The sequence below is a fragment of the Nerophis ophidion genome, linkage group LG16 (assembly GCF_033978795.1).
Source record: "Nerophis ophidion isolate RoL-2023_Sa linkage group LG16, RoL_Noph_v1.0, whole genome shotgun sequence".
In the NCBI taxonomy this organism is placed as follows: Eukaryota; Metazoa; Chordata; class Actinopteri; order Syngnathiformes; family Syngnathidae; genus Nerophis; species Nerophis ophidion.
The window spans coordinates 28,019,747-28,034,075 of NC_084626.1; the positions used below are offsets into that span (position 1 = coordinate 28,019,747).

A 14,329-nucleotide genomic window follows, 5' to 3' on the forward strand; every position below is an offset into this window, starting at 1 on the left:
CTTCTGGGCGCTATTATATCAGCACTGCTGGCCAGCATACCTCTGTGGATTAAAGTCACTCATTGTTATGCTGCATCATGTCTGTAATAATCAAAATGGATCCTCTGGCTCCTTTTACATCTCATGAGACCCATAAGTACACTTTAGCATATAGAACTCATTATTACATTGTGGTTTACACATTTTGCCGTTTAAATTTTTAAGATATTGTGTTTGAGTAGAATAGTTTGTCATGACAGTGTGAGAAATAAGAAAATGTTATGTTTTTGTTGTTCATTGTTGTTTGGATAAAGAAATGATTAGATTAGATAGTACTTTATTTATTCCATCAGGAGAGTTCCTTCAGGAAAATTACAATTTTCAGCACAATCCCATTCAAGTTTAGACAAACATTACAGGGAGACAGAACAGGATCGCTGACGGGTCTGCCGGCTTCCAGCGCCCCTTACAAAAAAGATGAGATAAAGGTAAACAAAGAGGGGGGGATGGGAGAAAAAAATAGAAGATTAAAATAAAATTTAAAAAAATCGGTCTTGGTCTGGGCCCTGGAGAGGGGGTGCAGACTGAGGCCAAGGGGAAAAAAAAAAAAAAAACCAACTCATAGCCATGGTACACAGCCCTCTTCCATGTGTGTAAGAGGGAAACATCAAAGAACACAGAGGACATTAAAGACATTAAAGCAGCAGATACAACCAGACACTTCTACATACAGCTATGAATAAAAAGTAAAATAAACATATCCACTGCGGTGGCCTCTGTGGTGTTCCACGCCATCGTCCGCTGGGGTGAACAGATGAAGGTGTAGGGAGCATGGCCAGAGACAGGAGCAGACCCAACAAAGCAACCAAGACAGCCGACTCCATTTTCGGCCTGTGTCCAGTCCGCATGGATGAGCGAGGATACGTCCAAGGTGACTGAGGTGTCCGACACCTGCTCACCCAGCCAAGACACCGCGAAGCCTCTCCGTCCCAGCGCTCAGTGCTAGCTCCGCAGCCCTGTCCCCTCATCCGCACCTCCTCCAGTCCCTCCAAACTCTGCAGTCCTGTCCCCCTCATCCGCACCTCCTCCAGTCCCTCCAAACTCTGCAGCCCTGTCCCCTCATCCGCATCTCCTCCAGTCCCTCCAAACTCTGCAGTCCTGTCCCCTCATCCGCATCTCCTCCAGTCCCTCCAAACAGACTCCGGTGTGGCAGACACCCAGCAGCTGGTCTCCATGGCCAAAAGGCTCCCGGGAGGCAGATCCAGAAGTCCACAGAAAAAGCACCACAGAGGTCACGAAAGTGGCACCCCTTGTGACACAGTCGCAAAGGGTCCCGGACCAAAAGGCAAAAAAATATAATAAGACATGAAAACAAGAGGGAACCACAAAAGGATGACACAAGAGCACAGAGCTCCTGCCAACAGCAGCCACTACAGCAGCGCCATCTTGGAAAAAATGAGTGGTCGTTTCAACTATTTCTTCTCTATTTTGGCCACTTCAGCCTTTAGACCCACCCACAGCACTGAGACAGCTCTGTTCAAGGTGACAAATGATATCCGCCTGAACATAGACTGAAGCAAAGTCTCAATCTTAGTTCTGCTAGACCTGAGCGCTGCTTTTGATCTAGTTGACCATGGTTTCTTATTACAGAGGTTCAAAAACTGGACAGGAATATCTGGTACGGCTCTTAACTTGTTCTACCTCGATCACAGGAAGTACTTTGTTGAAATTAGTAAAATGTGTCTCTGACCAAATGGCTATCACCTGTGGGGTTCCTCACGGGTAAATTAATGAACCTTTATTGTTCAACTTGTACATGCTGTCACTAGGTCAGCTGATACGCAGCTACAATGTGTCCTACCACAGGTATACAGGTCAATTGCAGCCTTTTGATTCACTTTGTCACTGCATTAAAAATAAAACTAATTTGTATACTCTGGCCGTTAAAAATACCCCTTTTTCGACCATTTTATCTGCCGTCTCTCTTTTCTGCTCTGCTTCCCTGTCCTGCGTGGAGCGGGTATTAGGTGACCACTAATCAGCCTCCATGGAGGATATACTAGCTGTTCAAAGTCAGGACTCGGGCTGGACCACTTTTTTGTGCATCAGTTGGTGACGTCTTTGCGCTCTTGACTTGTCTCCATTCAAGATGATTCCCTGTTGGCCTCCTAATGGACTGGTCTTTCACATTATGAAGTCAGGACCCGGGGTAGAACAATCCTTATGCATCAGTCGGTGACGTCTCGGCGTCGTGATTTGTCTACATCAGGGGGCAGCAGGTAGCCCGTGAGGAACAGATGAGTCGCCCGCTGGCCTGTTCTAAAAATAGCTCAAATAACAGCACTTACCAGTGAGCTGCCTCTATTTTTTATTTATTTAATTTATTTACCAGCAAGCTGGTCTCGCTTTGTTCGACATTTTTAATCCTAAGAGAGACAAAACTCAAATAGAATTTGAAAATCCAAGAAAATATTTTAAAGACTCTGTCTTCATTTGTTTGAATAAATTCATTTATTTTTTTACCTTTGCTTCTTATAACTTTCAGAAAGACAATTTTAGAGAAAAAATACAACCTTAAAAATGATTTTACGATTTTTAAACACATACCTTTATACCTTTTAAATTCCTTCCTCTTCTTTCCTGACAATTTAAATCAATGTTCAAGTATTTTTTTATTATTGTAAAGACTAATAAATACATTTTAATTTAATTCTTCATTCTAGCTTTGGTTTTTTCGATAAAGAATTTTTGTGAAATGTTTCTTCAAACTTATTATTATGATTAAAATTCAAAAAAATTATTCTGGCAAATCTAGAAAATATGTAGAATCAAATTTAAATCTTATTTCAAAGTCTTTTGAATAAAAAAAAAATGTTTTCTGGAAAATCTAGAAGAAATAATGATTTGTTTTTGTTAGAAATATAGCTTGGTCCAATTTGTTATATATTCTAACATAGTGCAGATTGGATTTTAACCTATTTAAAACATGTCATCAAAATTCTAAAAGTAATCTTCATCAAGAAAAATTACTAATGATGTTCCATAAATTATTTTTTTAATTTTTTCAGAAAGATTCGAATTAGCTAGATTTTCTCTTAATGTTTTTTGGTTGAATTTTAAAGCGTCGAAATTGAAGATAAACTATGTTTCAAAATTTAATTTTAAACCGCTAAACTAAGTGGGGTTTTTTTCATCATTTATTCTCCACAAAAAACCTTCCGTAAAAGCAAAAAAAAATGTACAACGGAATGACAGACAGAAATACCCATTTTTTTATATATATAGATTTATTTATTAAAGGCAAATTGAGCAAACTGGCTATTTCTGGCAATTTAATTAAGTGTGTATCAAACTGGTAGCCCTTTGCATTAATCAGTACCAAAGAAATAGCTCTTGGTTTCAAAAAGGTTGGTGACCCCTGGTCTACATGCAAGAGAATACCTTGCTGGCACCTCTATGGCAATGGACTCTCATTTTATTAAGCATATCCACTCGGCATCCATTGCACTGGTCACCCAGAAAGGGGTCGGGGGTACACCCCACATCTGCGGTTCCTTTTGGGGTTCCACATTGTTCCCTTTTGGGTTGCCTTTTTTTCTTTCCCAGATCTACACTCTGAGCTGAGGATGTCATTGTGGCTTGTGCAGCCCTTTGAGATATGTGTGATTAAGGGCTATATAAGTCAACTTTGACTAAATGAATGATCGAACAGATCAGTGTGTGGATGTAAAACAGTTGTCTTCAGTTAAACTCAGACAAAACTGAAATCATTGTCTGAGGCCCACAGAAGCAAAGACATTTAGTGTTCATAATTAAACACTCTCCCAGAAACATAACAATCATGTTACAAATCTATTGGTAATAATGGATTCAGACTTGAACTTTAACAGACAAAATAAATTGATAACATCAGCAGTTTTTTACCACCTAAAAAAACATCGCTAAAATCAAATGAATAGTGGCTGAAGCAGACTTGGAAAGAATAATCCATGCCTTTGTCTCCAGCAGGTTAGACTACTGTAATGGCATTCTCACTTGGCTCTCTAAACCAGCTGTAAAGCAGCAGCAGCACATTCAGAACGCTATTGCTCGAGTCCTGACTAGAACCAGGAAAAAGGACCATGTTAGTCCAGTACTTAGGTCACTGAACTGGTTTCCGGTTGCCCAGAGAATAGACTTTAAAACACCTCTGCTTAAGTTAAAGTTAAAGTACCATTGATTATCACACACACACTAGGTGTGGTGAAATTTGTCCTCTGCATTTGACCCATCCCCTTGATCACCCTCTGGGAAGTGAGGGGAGCAGTGGGCAGCAGCGGTGCCACGCCCGGGAATCATTTATGGTGATTTAACCCCCAATTCCAACCCTTGATGCTGAGTGCCAAGCAGGGAGGCAATGAGTCCCATTTTTTTTATAGTCTTTGGTATGACTCGGCCGGGGTTTGAACTCCCAACCTACCGATCTCAGGGAGGACACTCTAACCACTAGGCCACTGAGTAGGCTACAATTCTTGTGCTGAAATACATCTCTGACATATTAGAACCATGTTAACCATGTCGGGCTCTGAGAACCTCAGGGAGTGATCTTCTGCTGGTGCCAAGAGTCAGGACTAAACATGGTGAGGCTGCGTTCCAGTTTTATGCTTCTAAAATCTAGAATTGTTGTCTTGATCAGTGGTTCTCAACCTTTTTTCAGTGACGTACCCCCTGTGAACATTTTTGAATTCAAGTACCCCCTAATCAGAGCAAAGCATTTTTGGTTGAAAAAAAGAGATAAAGGAGTAAAATACAGCAGCATGTCATCAGTTTCTGATTTATTAAATTGTATAACAGTGCAAAAAAATGCTCATTTGTAGTGGTCTTTCTTGAACTATTTGGAAAAAAAGATATAAAAATAACTAAAAACTTGCTGAAAAATAAACAAGTGATTCTATTATAAATAAATATTTTTACACATAGAAGTAATCATCAACTTAAAGTGCCGTCTTTGGGGATTGTAATAGAGATCCATCTGAATTCATCAACTTAATTCTAAAAATTTCTTCACAAAAAAATAAATCTTTAACATCAATATTTATGGAACATGTCCACAAACAAATCTAGCTGTCAACACTGAATATAGCATTGTTGCATTTTTTTTCACAGTTTATGAACTTACATTCATATTTTGTTGAAGTATTATTCAATAAATTTATTTATAAAGGATTTTTTAATTGTTGCTATTTTTAGAATATTTTTTAAAAAATCTCACGTCCCCCTTGGCATACCTTCAAGTACCCCCATTTGAGAACCACTGGTCTAGATGATGTTCGACAGGCCTCAAGGTTGGTAATGTTCAAATCTAGGCTAAAACCACCAATTAAATTGTGCAAATTACAGCTGAAAGTATTTTATTTACATGATTTGATATCAATTAAATTATTAATTGCATGATGATTTTATTTTTTATTTTTTATTTGATTTGCCTTATTGTATATTCAAGCATCTGTGAAGCACTTTGAATTGCCTTGCCTTGCCTGGCCATGCACATGATGTATGTTTTGTCAATTGTATCCAATCAGTCTAAATGATTATCTGTGCGCGTGTGTGACTGCAGTTGTCAGTTCCGGGGTTGGCGGTCGAGGAGAACTGAGTTTGGCGGAGGTCCAATGCCACCTGGATAAAGAGGGGGCTTCCGATCTGGTTATTGACCTCATCATGAATGCTACCAGCGATCGGATCTTCCAAGAGAGCATCCTGCTTGCCATCGCACTGTTGGAGGGCGGGAACACGGTCATCCAGGTGAGCAGAGGTTACTGGGCTTTGTGGGATGGCTTATGGCAGGGGTGTCAAACTCAAATACAGAGTGGGCCAAAGTTTTAAACTGAACAAAGTTTTAAAAACGTAACCTTTTAATAGGGACCTAAACAAGTTTTGCATTGAATATTGAACAAGCAATGCTTATATAAATGTAAAGTGACATGCAAAATCGAGTTTCAAATAATAATAATAATAATAATTAAGAAAAATCAATGGCATATCAAATAAAATTTTAATAAAAATCGAATGCCTCTTTTCTATTTGCAGCCTTTTGAGGTTAGTTCTGCAAGTGTTCTGGGTATTTGTTCTGTTGTGTTTATGCTGTGTTACGGTGCGGATGTTCTCCCGAATTGTGTTTGTCATTCTTGTTTGGTCTGGGTTCCCAGTGTGGCGCATATTTGTAACAGTGTTAAAGTTGTTTATATGGCCACCCTCAGTGTGACCTACATGGCTGTTGATCAAGTATGCCTTGCATTCATTTATGTGTGTATAAAAGCCGCATATATTATGCGACGGGGCCGGCACGCTGTTTGTATGGCGGAAAAATGGACGTGACGAGAGGTTGTTGAAGACACTAAAGGCTTTGCCTTTAAGACAGGCCCCCAATATTGTTGTCCGGGAGAAATTCGGGAGAATGGTTGCCCCGGGAGATTTTCGGGAGGGGCACTGAACTTCGGGGGTCTCCCTGGAAAATCGGGAGGGTTGGCAAGTGTTACAGCGACACTGCCGCTGTATAATACCGGCGAGCCAGCTCTAATGTTAATTTCATATTGCATCAAGGGCCAATTGAAATGACATGGTGGGCCAAATTTGGCCCGCGGGGCCAGAGTTGGACACCCATGGCTTATGGGAAGTATGAGTGAGGTTCAGCACTTGCACATCCCAGCCTGTAGTTATGACGGCTTTTCTAAGTGTGTTCTCCAGAGAAGCATGCAGAATGTCAACAAGTAGATGTTATCCACAAGTTTTGAACTGAAGTGTCAAGAATCCGAGTTATTTCCCTGCAACATCAGCACTGTCAATCACCGAGAAAAAATTAAGCAACCTCTTTTAAATGGACATACAATATATTTCAAAGTGTGCACTTTTTGACATGGAGAGGACTTGGACGTGTTTGAACTTGTTGAAAAATGTTGTGAGGAGGTAAGAAAGGTCAGTCATTAGTGAGTGCTTCTTCCCGTCAGAGTGTAAACGCAACTGCGGATTTTCATCTTTGCAAGTAGATGTAGAGAACGTGCGCTTGTGTGCTCTTTTGTGTTGTCTCTCGCACAAATCGATGTGTTGCGCAATAGGCTCTTATTTGCATAGTAGCATTACCTGGCAAGGTCTGACATCCCAGTGAGTACACAAAGGCGCTCACATGACTCGTGTTACATAAGCTGCTGCCTGCCCAAGGAGGTGACGCCAGGAGCTCGGGCCGCCTCACATTCCAACCGGATTCTTAAATGGGTCATGCTTTGCTGGTGGAAAGAGGGGCAACGACAGGCCCAGCCTTTTGGGGTCCTCGGGATAGACCCGGGAGATCAATGAGAGCTCTGCTGCCACTTGAGGGATTAACATGAAGCCCTGCTAAACACAGATTCATCTTTTTGACTTTTTGCCTGTGTGCTAAGGTCAGAGCACAAAGAGTCTCTGTGCTCCACAGAATATTGCCCGTGGCATGCATTTTTTTATTTTTTTTTATGAGGCAGTTGTAAACGTTTACAATAGGGATGATACCATTCGGGTTTTATACTGCCGATTGCCATACCGATGTTTCAGGAGTGAGATTGGGCGATACCAATGTATTAACTGTACATTTTTCCATTGATTCATGGTGAGTGCTATTGACAGTTTAACAATATTAAACACTATTTAGACTAGATTAGATAGTACTTTATTTATTCCGTCAGGAGAGTTCCTTCAGGAAAATTACAATTTTCAGCACAATCCTATTCAAGATCAGACAAACATTACAGGGAGACAGAACAGGATCGCTGACGGGTCTGCCGGCTTCCAGCGCCCCTTACAAAAAAGATGACATACAGGTAAACAAGGGGGGGGGGAATAGAAGATAATAAAAAAATAAAAAATCGGTCTTAGCCTAGGCCCTGGAGTGGGGGTGCAGACTGAGGCCAAGGGAAAAGAACAACTCATAGCCATAGTACACATCCCTCTTCCATGTGTGTAAGAGGGAAACATCAAACATCAAAGAACACAGAGGACATTAAAGCAGCAGATACAAGCAGACACTTCTACATACAGCTATGAATAAAAAGTAAAAGAAACATATCCACTGTGGTGGCCTCTGCGGTGTTCCACGCCATTGTCCGCTGGGGTGGAGGGAGCATGGCCAGAGACAGGAGCAGACCCAACAAAGCAACCAAGACAGCCGACTCCACTCTCGGCCTGTGTCCAGTCCGCATGGATGAGCGATGATACGTCCAAGGTGACTGAGGTGTCCGACACCTGCTCACCCAGTCAAGACACCGCGGAGCCTCTCCGTCCCAGCACTCAGTGCTAGCTCCGCAGCCCTGTCCCTTCATCCACATTTCCTCCAGTACATCCAAACAGACTCTGGTGTAGCAGAGACCCTGCAGCTGGTCTCCACGGCCAAAAGGCTCCCGGGAGGCAGATCCAGAAGTCCACAAAAAAAGCACCACAGAGGTCACGAAAGTGCCACCCCTTGTCACACAGTCCCAAAGGGTCCCGGACCAAAATGCAAAAAAATATAACAACACATGAAAACAAGAGGGAAACACAAAAGGATGATACAAGAGCACAGAGCTCCTGCCTACAGCAGCCACTACAGCAGCGCCATCTTGGGAAAAAAAAACAAAAAAAACTAGTTCCTGATCCTTTTATTTCATACAATTGTTTGATCAAAAAAAAGTCAACAATACATAAAACTAGGGCTGGGCGATATGGCCTTTTTTAATATCTCAATATTTTTAGGCCATATCGCGCTACACGATATATATTTCGGTATTTTGCCTGAGCCTTGAATGAACACTTGATGCATATAATCACAGCAGTCTGATGATTCTATGTGTCTACATTAAAATATTCTTGTTCATACTGCATTAATATATGCTCATTTTAAACTTTCATGCAGACAGGGAACTTACAACTAAGTCAATTGACCAAAACTGTATTTATTAAACAGTTATTAAGCAGTGGCACAAACCTTCATGTCATTTTAAAACAGAAAGTGCAAGATTGTCAGAGACATTTTAAAACAAGCTATGAGTGCACTTTTGTGCATGATGTCACTAAGATGACATAATAAAACAACACTAAATTAAAGTGCAATTTTTGTACATAACGCCACTGCAATAGTTTAAAACAAATTAAGTGCACTTTTGTCACACAAGATATTTCAATAACTGTCAAATAAAAATAAGCTGCATAATAGGAAATCAAATAGTGTTCGTCTTTCGCTATGTGGTAGGTTACTGCGGACATGATCTACTTTTGTTGTTGACTATTATTTTCATATGGTGTTGATCTGGAAATGTTTGCCTCTGCATTTTGCTGGTGTGGCACCGAATGGAGATGTTGAAATGCAAAGTAATAACTCTTCATTGTCTAGCGCATGGGTGTCCAACTCTGGCCCGTGTGCCAAAATTGGCCCACCGTGTAATTTCATTTGGCCCTTGAGGCAATACCAAATCAACATTAGAGCTGGCCCGCCGGTATTATAACACCACATTCACCACTAATACTCATACTTGCCAACCCTCCCGATTTTCAGTGCCCCTCTCGAAAGTCTCCTGGGGCAACCATTCTCCCGAATTTCTCCCGATTTCCACCCGGACAACAATATTTGGGGTGGGCTTTAAAGGCACTGCCTCTAGCGTCCTTTACAACCAGTCGTCAAGTCCGTTTTTTCCCCATTCAAACCCCTGTCACATGATAAACGCGGCTTCTACACACACATAAGTGAATGCAAGCATACTTGGTCAACAGCCATTCCGATCACACGGAGGGTGGCCGCATAAACAACTTTACAAAGTTACAAATATGCGCCACACTGTGAACCCACACCAAACAAGAATGACAAGCACATTTCGGGAGAACATCCACACCGTAACAGAACATAAACACAACAGAGCAAAGACCCAGAACCCATTGCAGCACTAATTCTTCCGGGATGCTACAATATACACCCCTTGCTAGCACCAAACCCCGCTCACCTCTTTGTTATTTTATTTTCAAATTTATTAGCATGTGGAAAAAGTTAATGTTGATATTTACCTCAGAAGGCTGCCTATAGAAAAGAGGCATTCAATGTTTTATTTAGATTTTATTTAATATACCATTGAGGTTTTTCATTTGTTTTGTGAAAGTTGATTTTGCGCTATTAAGCTATATAAGCGTTGCTTGTTCCATATTCAGTCTGAAAGCAAATCAGTGTAGCAAACTGAGCAATATTTAACATTTTATTCATGCACTTTCTCTCGCTACTTCAAGGCTTGAATGTTTGATTCATTCATTATTGTTGTTTTATTTTCAAATGTATTATTAGCCTGTGGAAAAAGTTTATTTGGATATTTACCTCAGAAGGCTGCAAATAGAAAAGAGGCATTCAATTTTTATCTACATTTTATTTGATAGGCCATTGATATTTTTCAATTATTATTTTTTGAAACTGGATTTTGCATGTCACTATAAAGTTATATAAGCCCTGCTTGTTCAATATTCAATGCAAAACTTGTTTGGGTCCCTATTAAAAGGTTCATTTGTTCAACCTTGGCCTGCGGCTTTGTTCAGTTTAAAATGTTGGCCCACTCTGTATTTGAGTTTGACACCCTTGGTCTAGCGGGTGACTTTTCAAATGATGCTACGTATTAGCAGTAATGCTACTTTTTGTAGCAACGCTTTTGCCCGTCACTTGACAAATTGCGGTTGTCTGCTCGGCATATTCCCTCTTGAAGCCAAACCACCGCCAGACGATGGAGCCAGTGCTGTTTTTCTTGGGAATTATTTTTTCCCTCTTTTGTTACCAGATTCACACCTCTCTCTTGTATTACCACATGCACCACAGCTAACATTACCCATGCTGCTACCTCTCTGCTCCACGAGGTCGTATGCAAATGTAACATATATAGGTGCGCTTGCTGTCTGTGAGAAGGAGAGACAACAAAGAGTGAGAAGAGCTTGTAATGTAATGCCAGCAGCAATAAGCAACTGGATGAGAAGCTATACTCAAATATCATGCCGATCTGTAATTGGACCCCCTTAAATGCTTCAAAACTCACCAAATTTTACACACACATCAGGACTGGCGAAAATTGCCATCTAATAAAAAACCAAACCCCAAAAATCAAAATTGCGCTCTACCGCCCCCTAGGAAAAAACACAGGCAAAACTGCTTGTAACTTCTGTTAGGAATGTCGTAGAGACATGAAAAGAAAACCTCTATGTAGGTCTGACTTAGACCAGGGCCTGAGTCGCGGGGGCAGCAGCCAAACCGGACCCGACCAACGCTGCTTGCAGCTCTAATTTAGATTTGTTTCTAATATTAGTGATTTGGCACACTTACAATGAAAACAACAAAATCATATTGTTTTTCATGAGCGACTATTTTTGTAAGTCTGGGTGGGGATCCTGCTTTGGAAAGAATGTGTACCCCTTTCAGAGATCACATTTAGTTCCCCCATAAAACATTTACACGTTGCACAATTAAAAGTAAGCATGGGATAAAGTGTACATTCCTTTAACCCTCTTTTTATGAGCATTTCTGTATTCTAGTAACACCATTATATGATTTATATCCATAAATTAACATTGACAGTAGAATAAGCACATGTCTGATTGAGGAGTCATAGTGCAATTTACAATTAATGTGTGGTGTTGGAGTTGCCCGACTTTTTGTGTGTCCTTAAACGCATCAGGTGCTCAGTGCGATGAGTGCGTGCATTGGTGCTCGTGAGAGAGAGCAAGCGGCTGCTGTTGATGACAGATGACAAAAGAGTTAGTTTTGCAGAAAATGATAGAAGTTTTTTTTACAATGTTATTGGTGTGGTTACGGAAGACAATACACAGTTTTGCTCAATATAGTAATTATGGAATTCCTGTTCTCCCTAAAGCGTCTTAACAGACGTTACAACAATTGAACAGTGATTACAAACATTGTTTTATCTGTTGTGGCCGCTTGTTGTCCCCTGTCAGTCACAGTTGTATTGCAAAGTCATACACAGGGATCAAATTTAACCACGGCAACCCGCGGAAAGTGCCGCGACGGCCCTTGTCACTTGCCGTAATGCCCTAAAAAATTGATTGACTGGCATCGACGGCAAAACATGCCAAGACCGCCCTTGACTTTTTGCTTGTAAATGGACAATTGTAACGTAATTGTTTCATCGAATAAATTGAAAAAGACACCCCGAAATTACATTTTTTCTTACATTTTCAACTGTTTAAGACAGGGGTGTCAACTCAAATACAGAATGGGCCAAAATTTAAAACTGAACAAAGCCGCGGGCCAAGGTTGAACAAATTAACCTTTTAATAGGGACCCAAACAAGTTTTGCATTGAATCTTGAACAAGCAAAGCTTACAGTATATAACTTTATAGTGACATGGAAAATCGAGGTTCAAATAATAATAATAATAAAAAAATATCAATGCCATATCAAATCAAATTTAAATAAAAAATAATTGCCTCTTTTGTATTGGCAGCCTTCTGAGGTAAATATCAACAATAACTTTTTCCACAGGCTAATACATTTTGAAAATAAAATAACAATGAATAAATCAACCATTCAGGCCTTTTTACTGCTCAGTTAATGTCGGGGCTCAGGTGGGCGGGCGGGGTTTGTTGGTAGCGGGGGTGGGGGGGGGGGGGGGGGGGGGGGGCGGGGGGTGTATATTGTAGCTGTCCGGAAGAGTTAGTGCTGCATCGGGTTCTGGGTATTTGTTCTGTTGTGTTTATGTTGTGTTACGGTGCGGATGTTCTCCCAAAATGTGTTTATTTTTGTTTGGTCTTCGTTCACAGTGTGGCGCATATTTGTAACAGTGTTAAAGTTGTTTATACGGCCACCCTCAGTGTGACCTGTATGCTGTTGATCAAGTATGCCTTGCATTTACTTACATGTGTGTAGAAGCCACATATATTACGTGACTGGGCCGGCACGCTGTTTGTGAGGAGGAAAATCAGACTTGACGACAGGTTGTAGAGGACGCTAAAGGCAGTGTCTTTAAGGCACACCCCCTATATTCGTTGTCCGGGTGGACTTCGGGAGAATGGTTGCACCGGGAGATTTTCGGGAGGGGCACTGAAATTGGAGAGTCTCCCGGGAAATCGGTGAAATGCGGTGTTACAGCGGCACTGCTGTATAACACCGCGGGCCAGTTCTAATGTTAATTTGATATTGCCTCAAGGGCCAAATGAAATTACACGGCGGGCCAAATTTGGCCCGAGGGCCAGAGTTTGATACCTATGGTTTAAGACATCGCATAATTAACGTTAATTGGTATAAACAACATGGGCAGAGCCACTTTGGGCCGTTAGGGGACACTCTGTCCATTTTTTTAAGGTATATGTTTTTTTTTACATATATATATATATATATATATATACAGTATATATATATAAAAAATCGGGTCGGCAACCTTTACCACCCAAAGAGCCATTTTGACCCGTTTCACAAAATAAAGAAAACAATGGGAGCCACAAAACTCTTTTGAAATTTAAAATGAAATAACACTGCATACAGTTTTTTTTTTTTGCTTTGTGCTATTAACCAGGGGTCTCAGTCTCGCGGCCCCCACCTTAATATGAACATTTATTGTTAAAACGGCCCGCGAGTTTAAAATTAAATCACACTCGCCAACCTACCCAAACTTTCTGGGAGACTCTCGAATTTCAGAGTAACTATTCTCGCGAATGTCTGCTGATTTTCGCCCCTTCAACATTAATACGGCCGTACTATAAAGGCGCTGCCTTTACCGCCCTCTATGGCATGTACTAATATCTAACACAGCCCAGCCACGAGTCGTATGTGTCTTCTGTGAACACACATGGACGACTGCAACGCATACTTGTTTATCAGCCATACAGGTTACACTGAGAGTTGTGATATAAACGACTTTTACATTCTTACTAAAATGCGCCACACTGTGAACCCACACCAAACAAGAATGACAAACACATTTCTGGAGGACATCCTCACTGTAACACAACATAAACACAACAGAACAATTACCCAGAATCCCATGCATCCCTAACCCACTAGCACGAAATCCCCCCGCCCCCTTTGTTCGTCGGTTGAGGTGGGCGTGGTGGGGGGGGGGCATATAATGTAGCCCGGAATAGTTAGGGATGCATGGGATTCTGGGTATGTGTTCTGTTGTGTTTATGTTGTGTTGCAATGCGGACGTTCTCCCGAAATGTGTTTGTCATTCTTGTTTGGTGTGTGTTTAACAGTGTGGCGCATATTAGTAAGAGTGTTAAAGTGCTTTATATCCCAACTCTCAGTGTAACCTGTATGGCTGTTGAGTAAGTATGCCTTGTAGTCACTATCGTTTATCAACAGAGGCTGCCTACTACGTGTGATCGACTGGCACG

General features: G+C 41.1%; 1 protein-coding gene across 17 annotated transcripts in view; it reads left to right on the top strand.

The window, feature by feature from the left end:
* itpr1b (inositol 1,4,5-trisphosphate receptor, type 1b) overlaps nt 1-14,329 on the top strand; it is a 299,908-nt gene that overhangs the window by 150,898 nt on the left and 134,681 nt on the right. For all 17 annotated transcript variants that reach the window (XM_061874781.1, XM_061874784.1, XM_061874785.1 and 14 more), the window contains one exon: nt 5,576-5,760. In XM_061874781.1, coding sequence (XP_061730765.1) covers nt 5,576-5,760 — 185 coding nt within the window. The remainder of the gene's footprint in view (nt 1-5,575; nt 5,761-14,329) is intronic.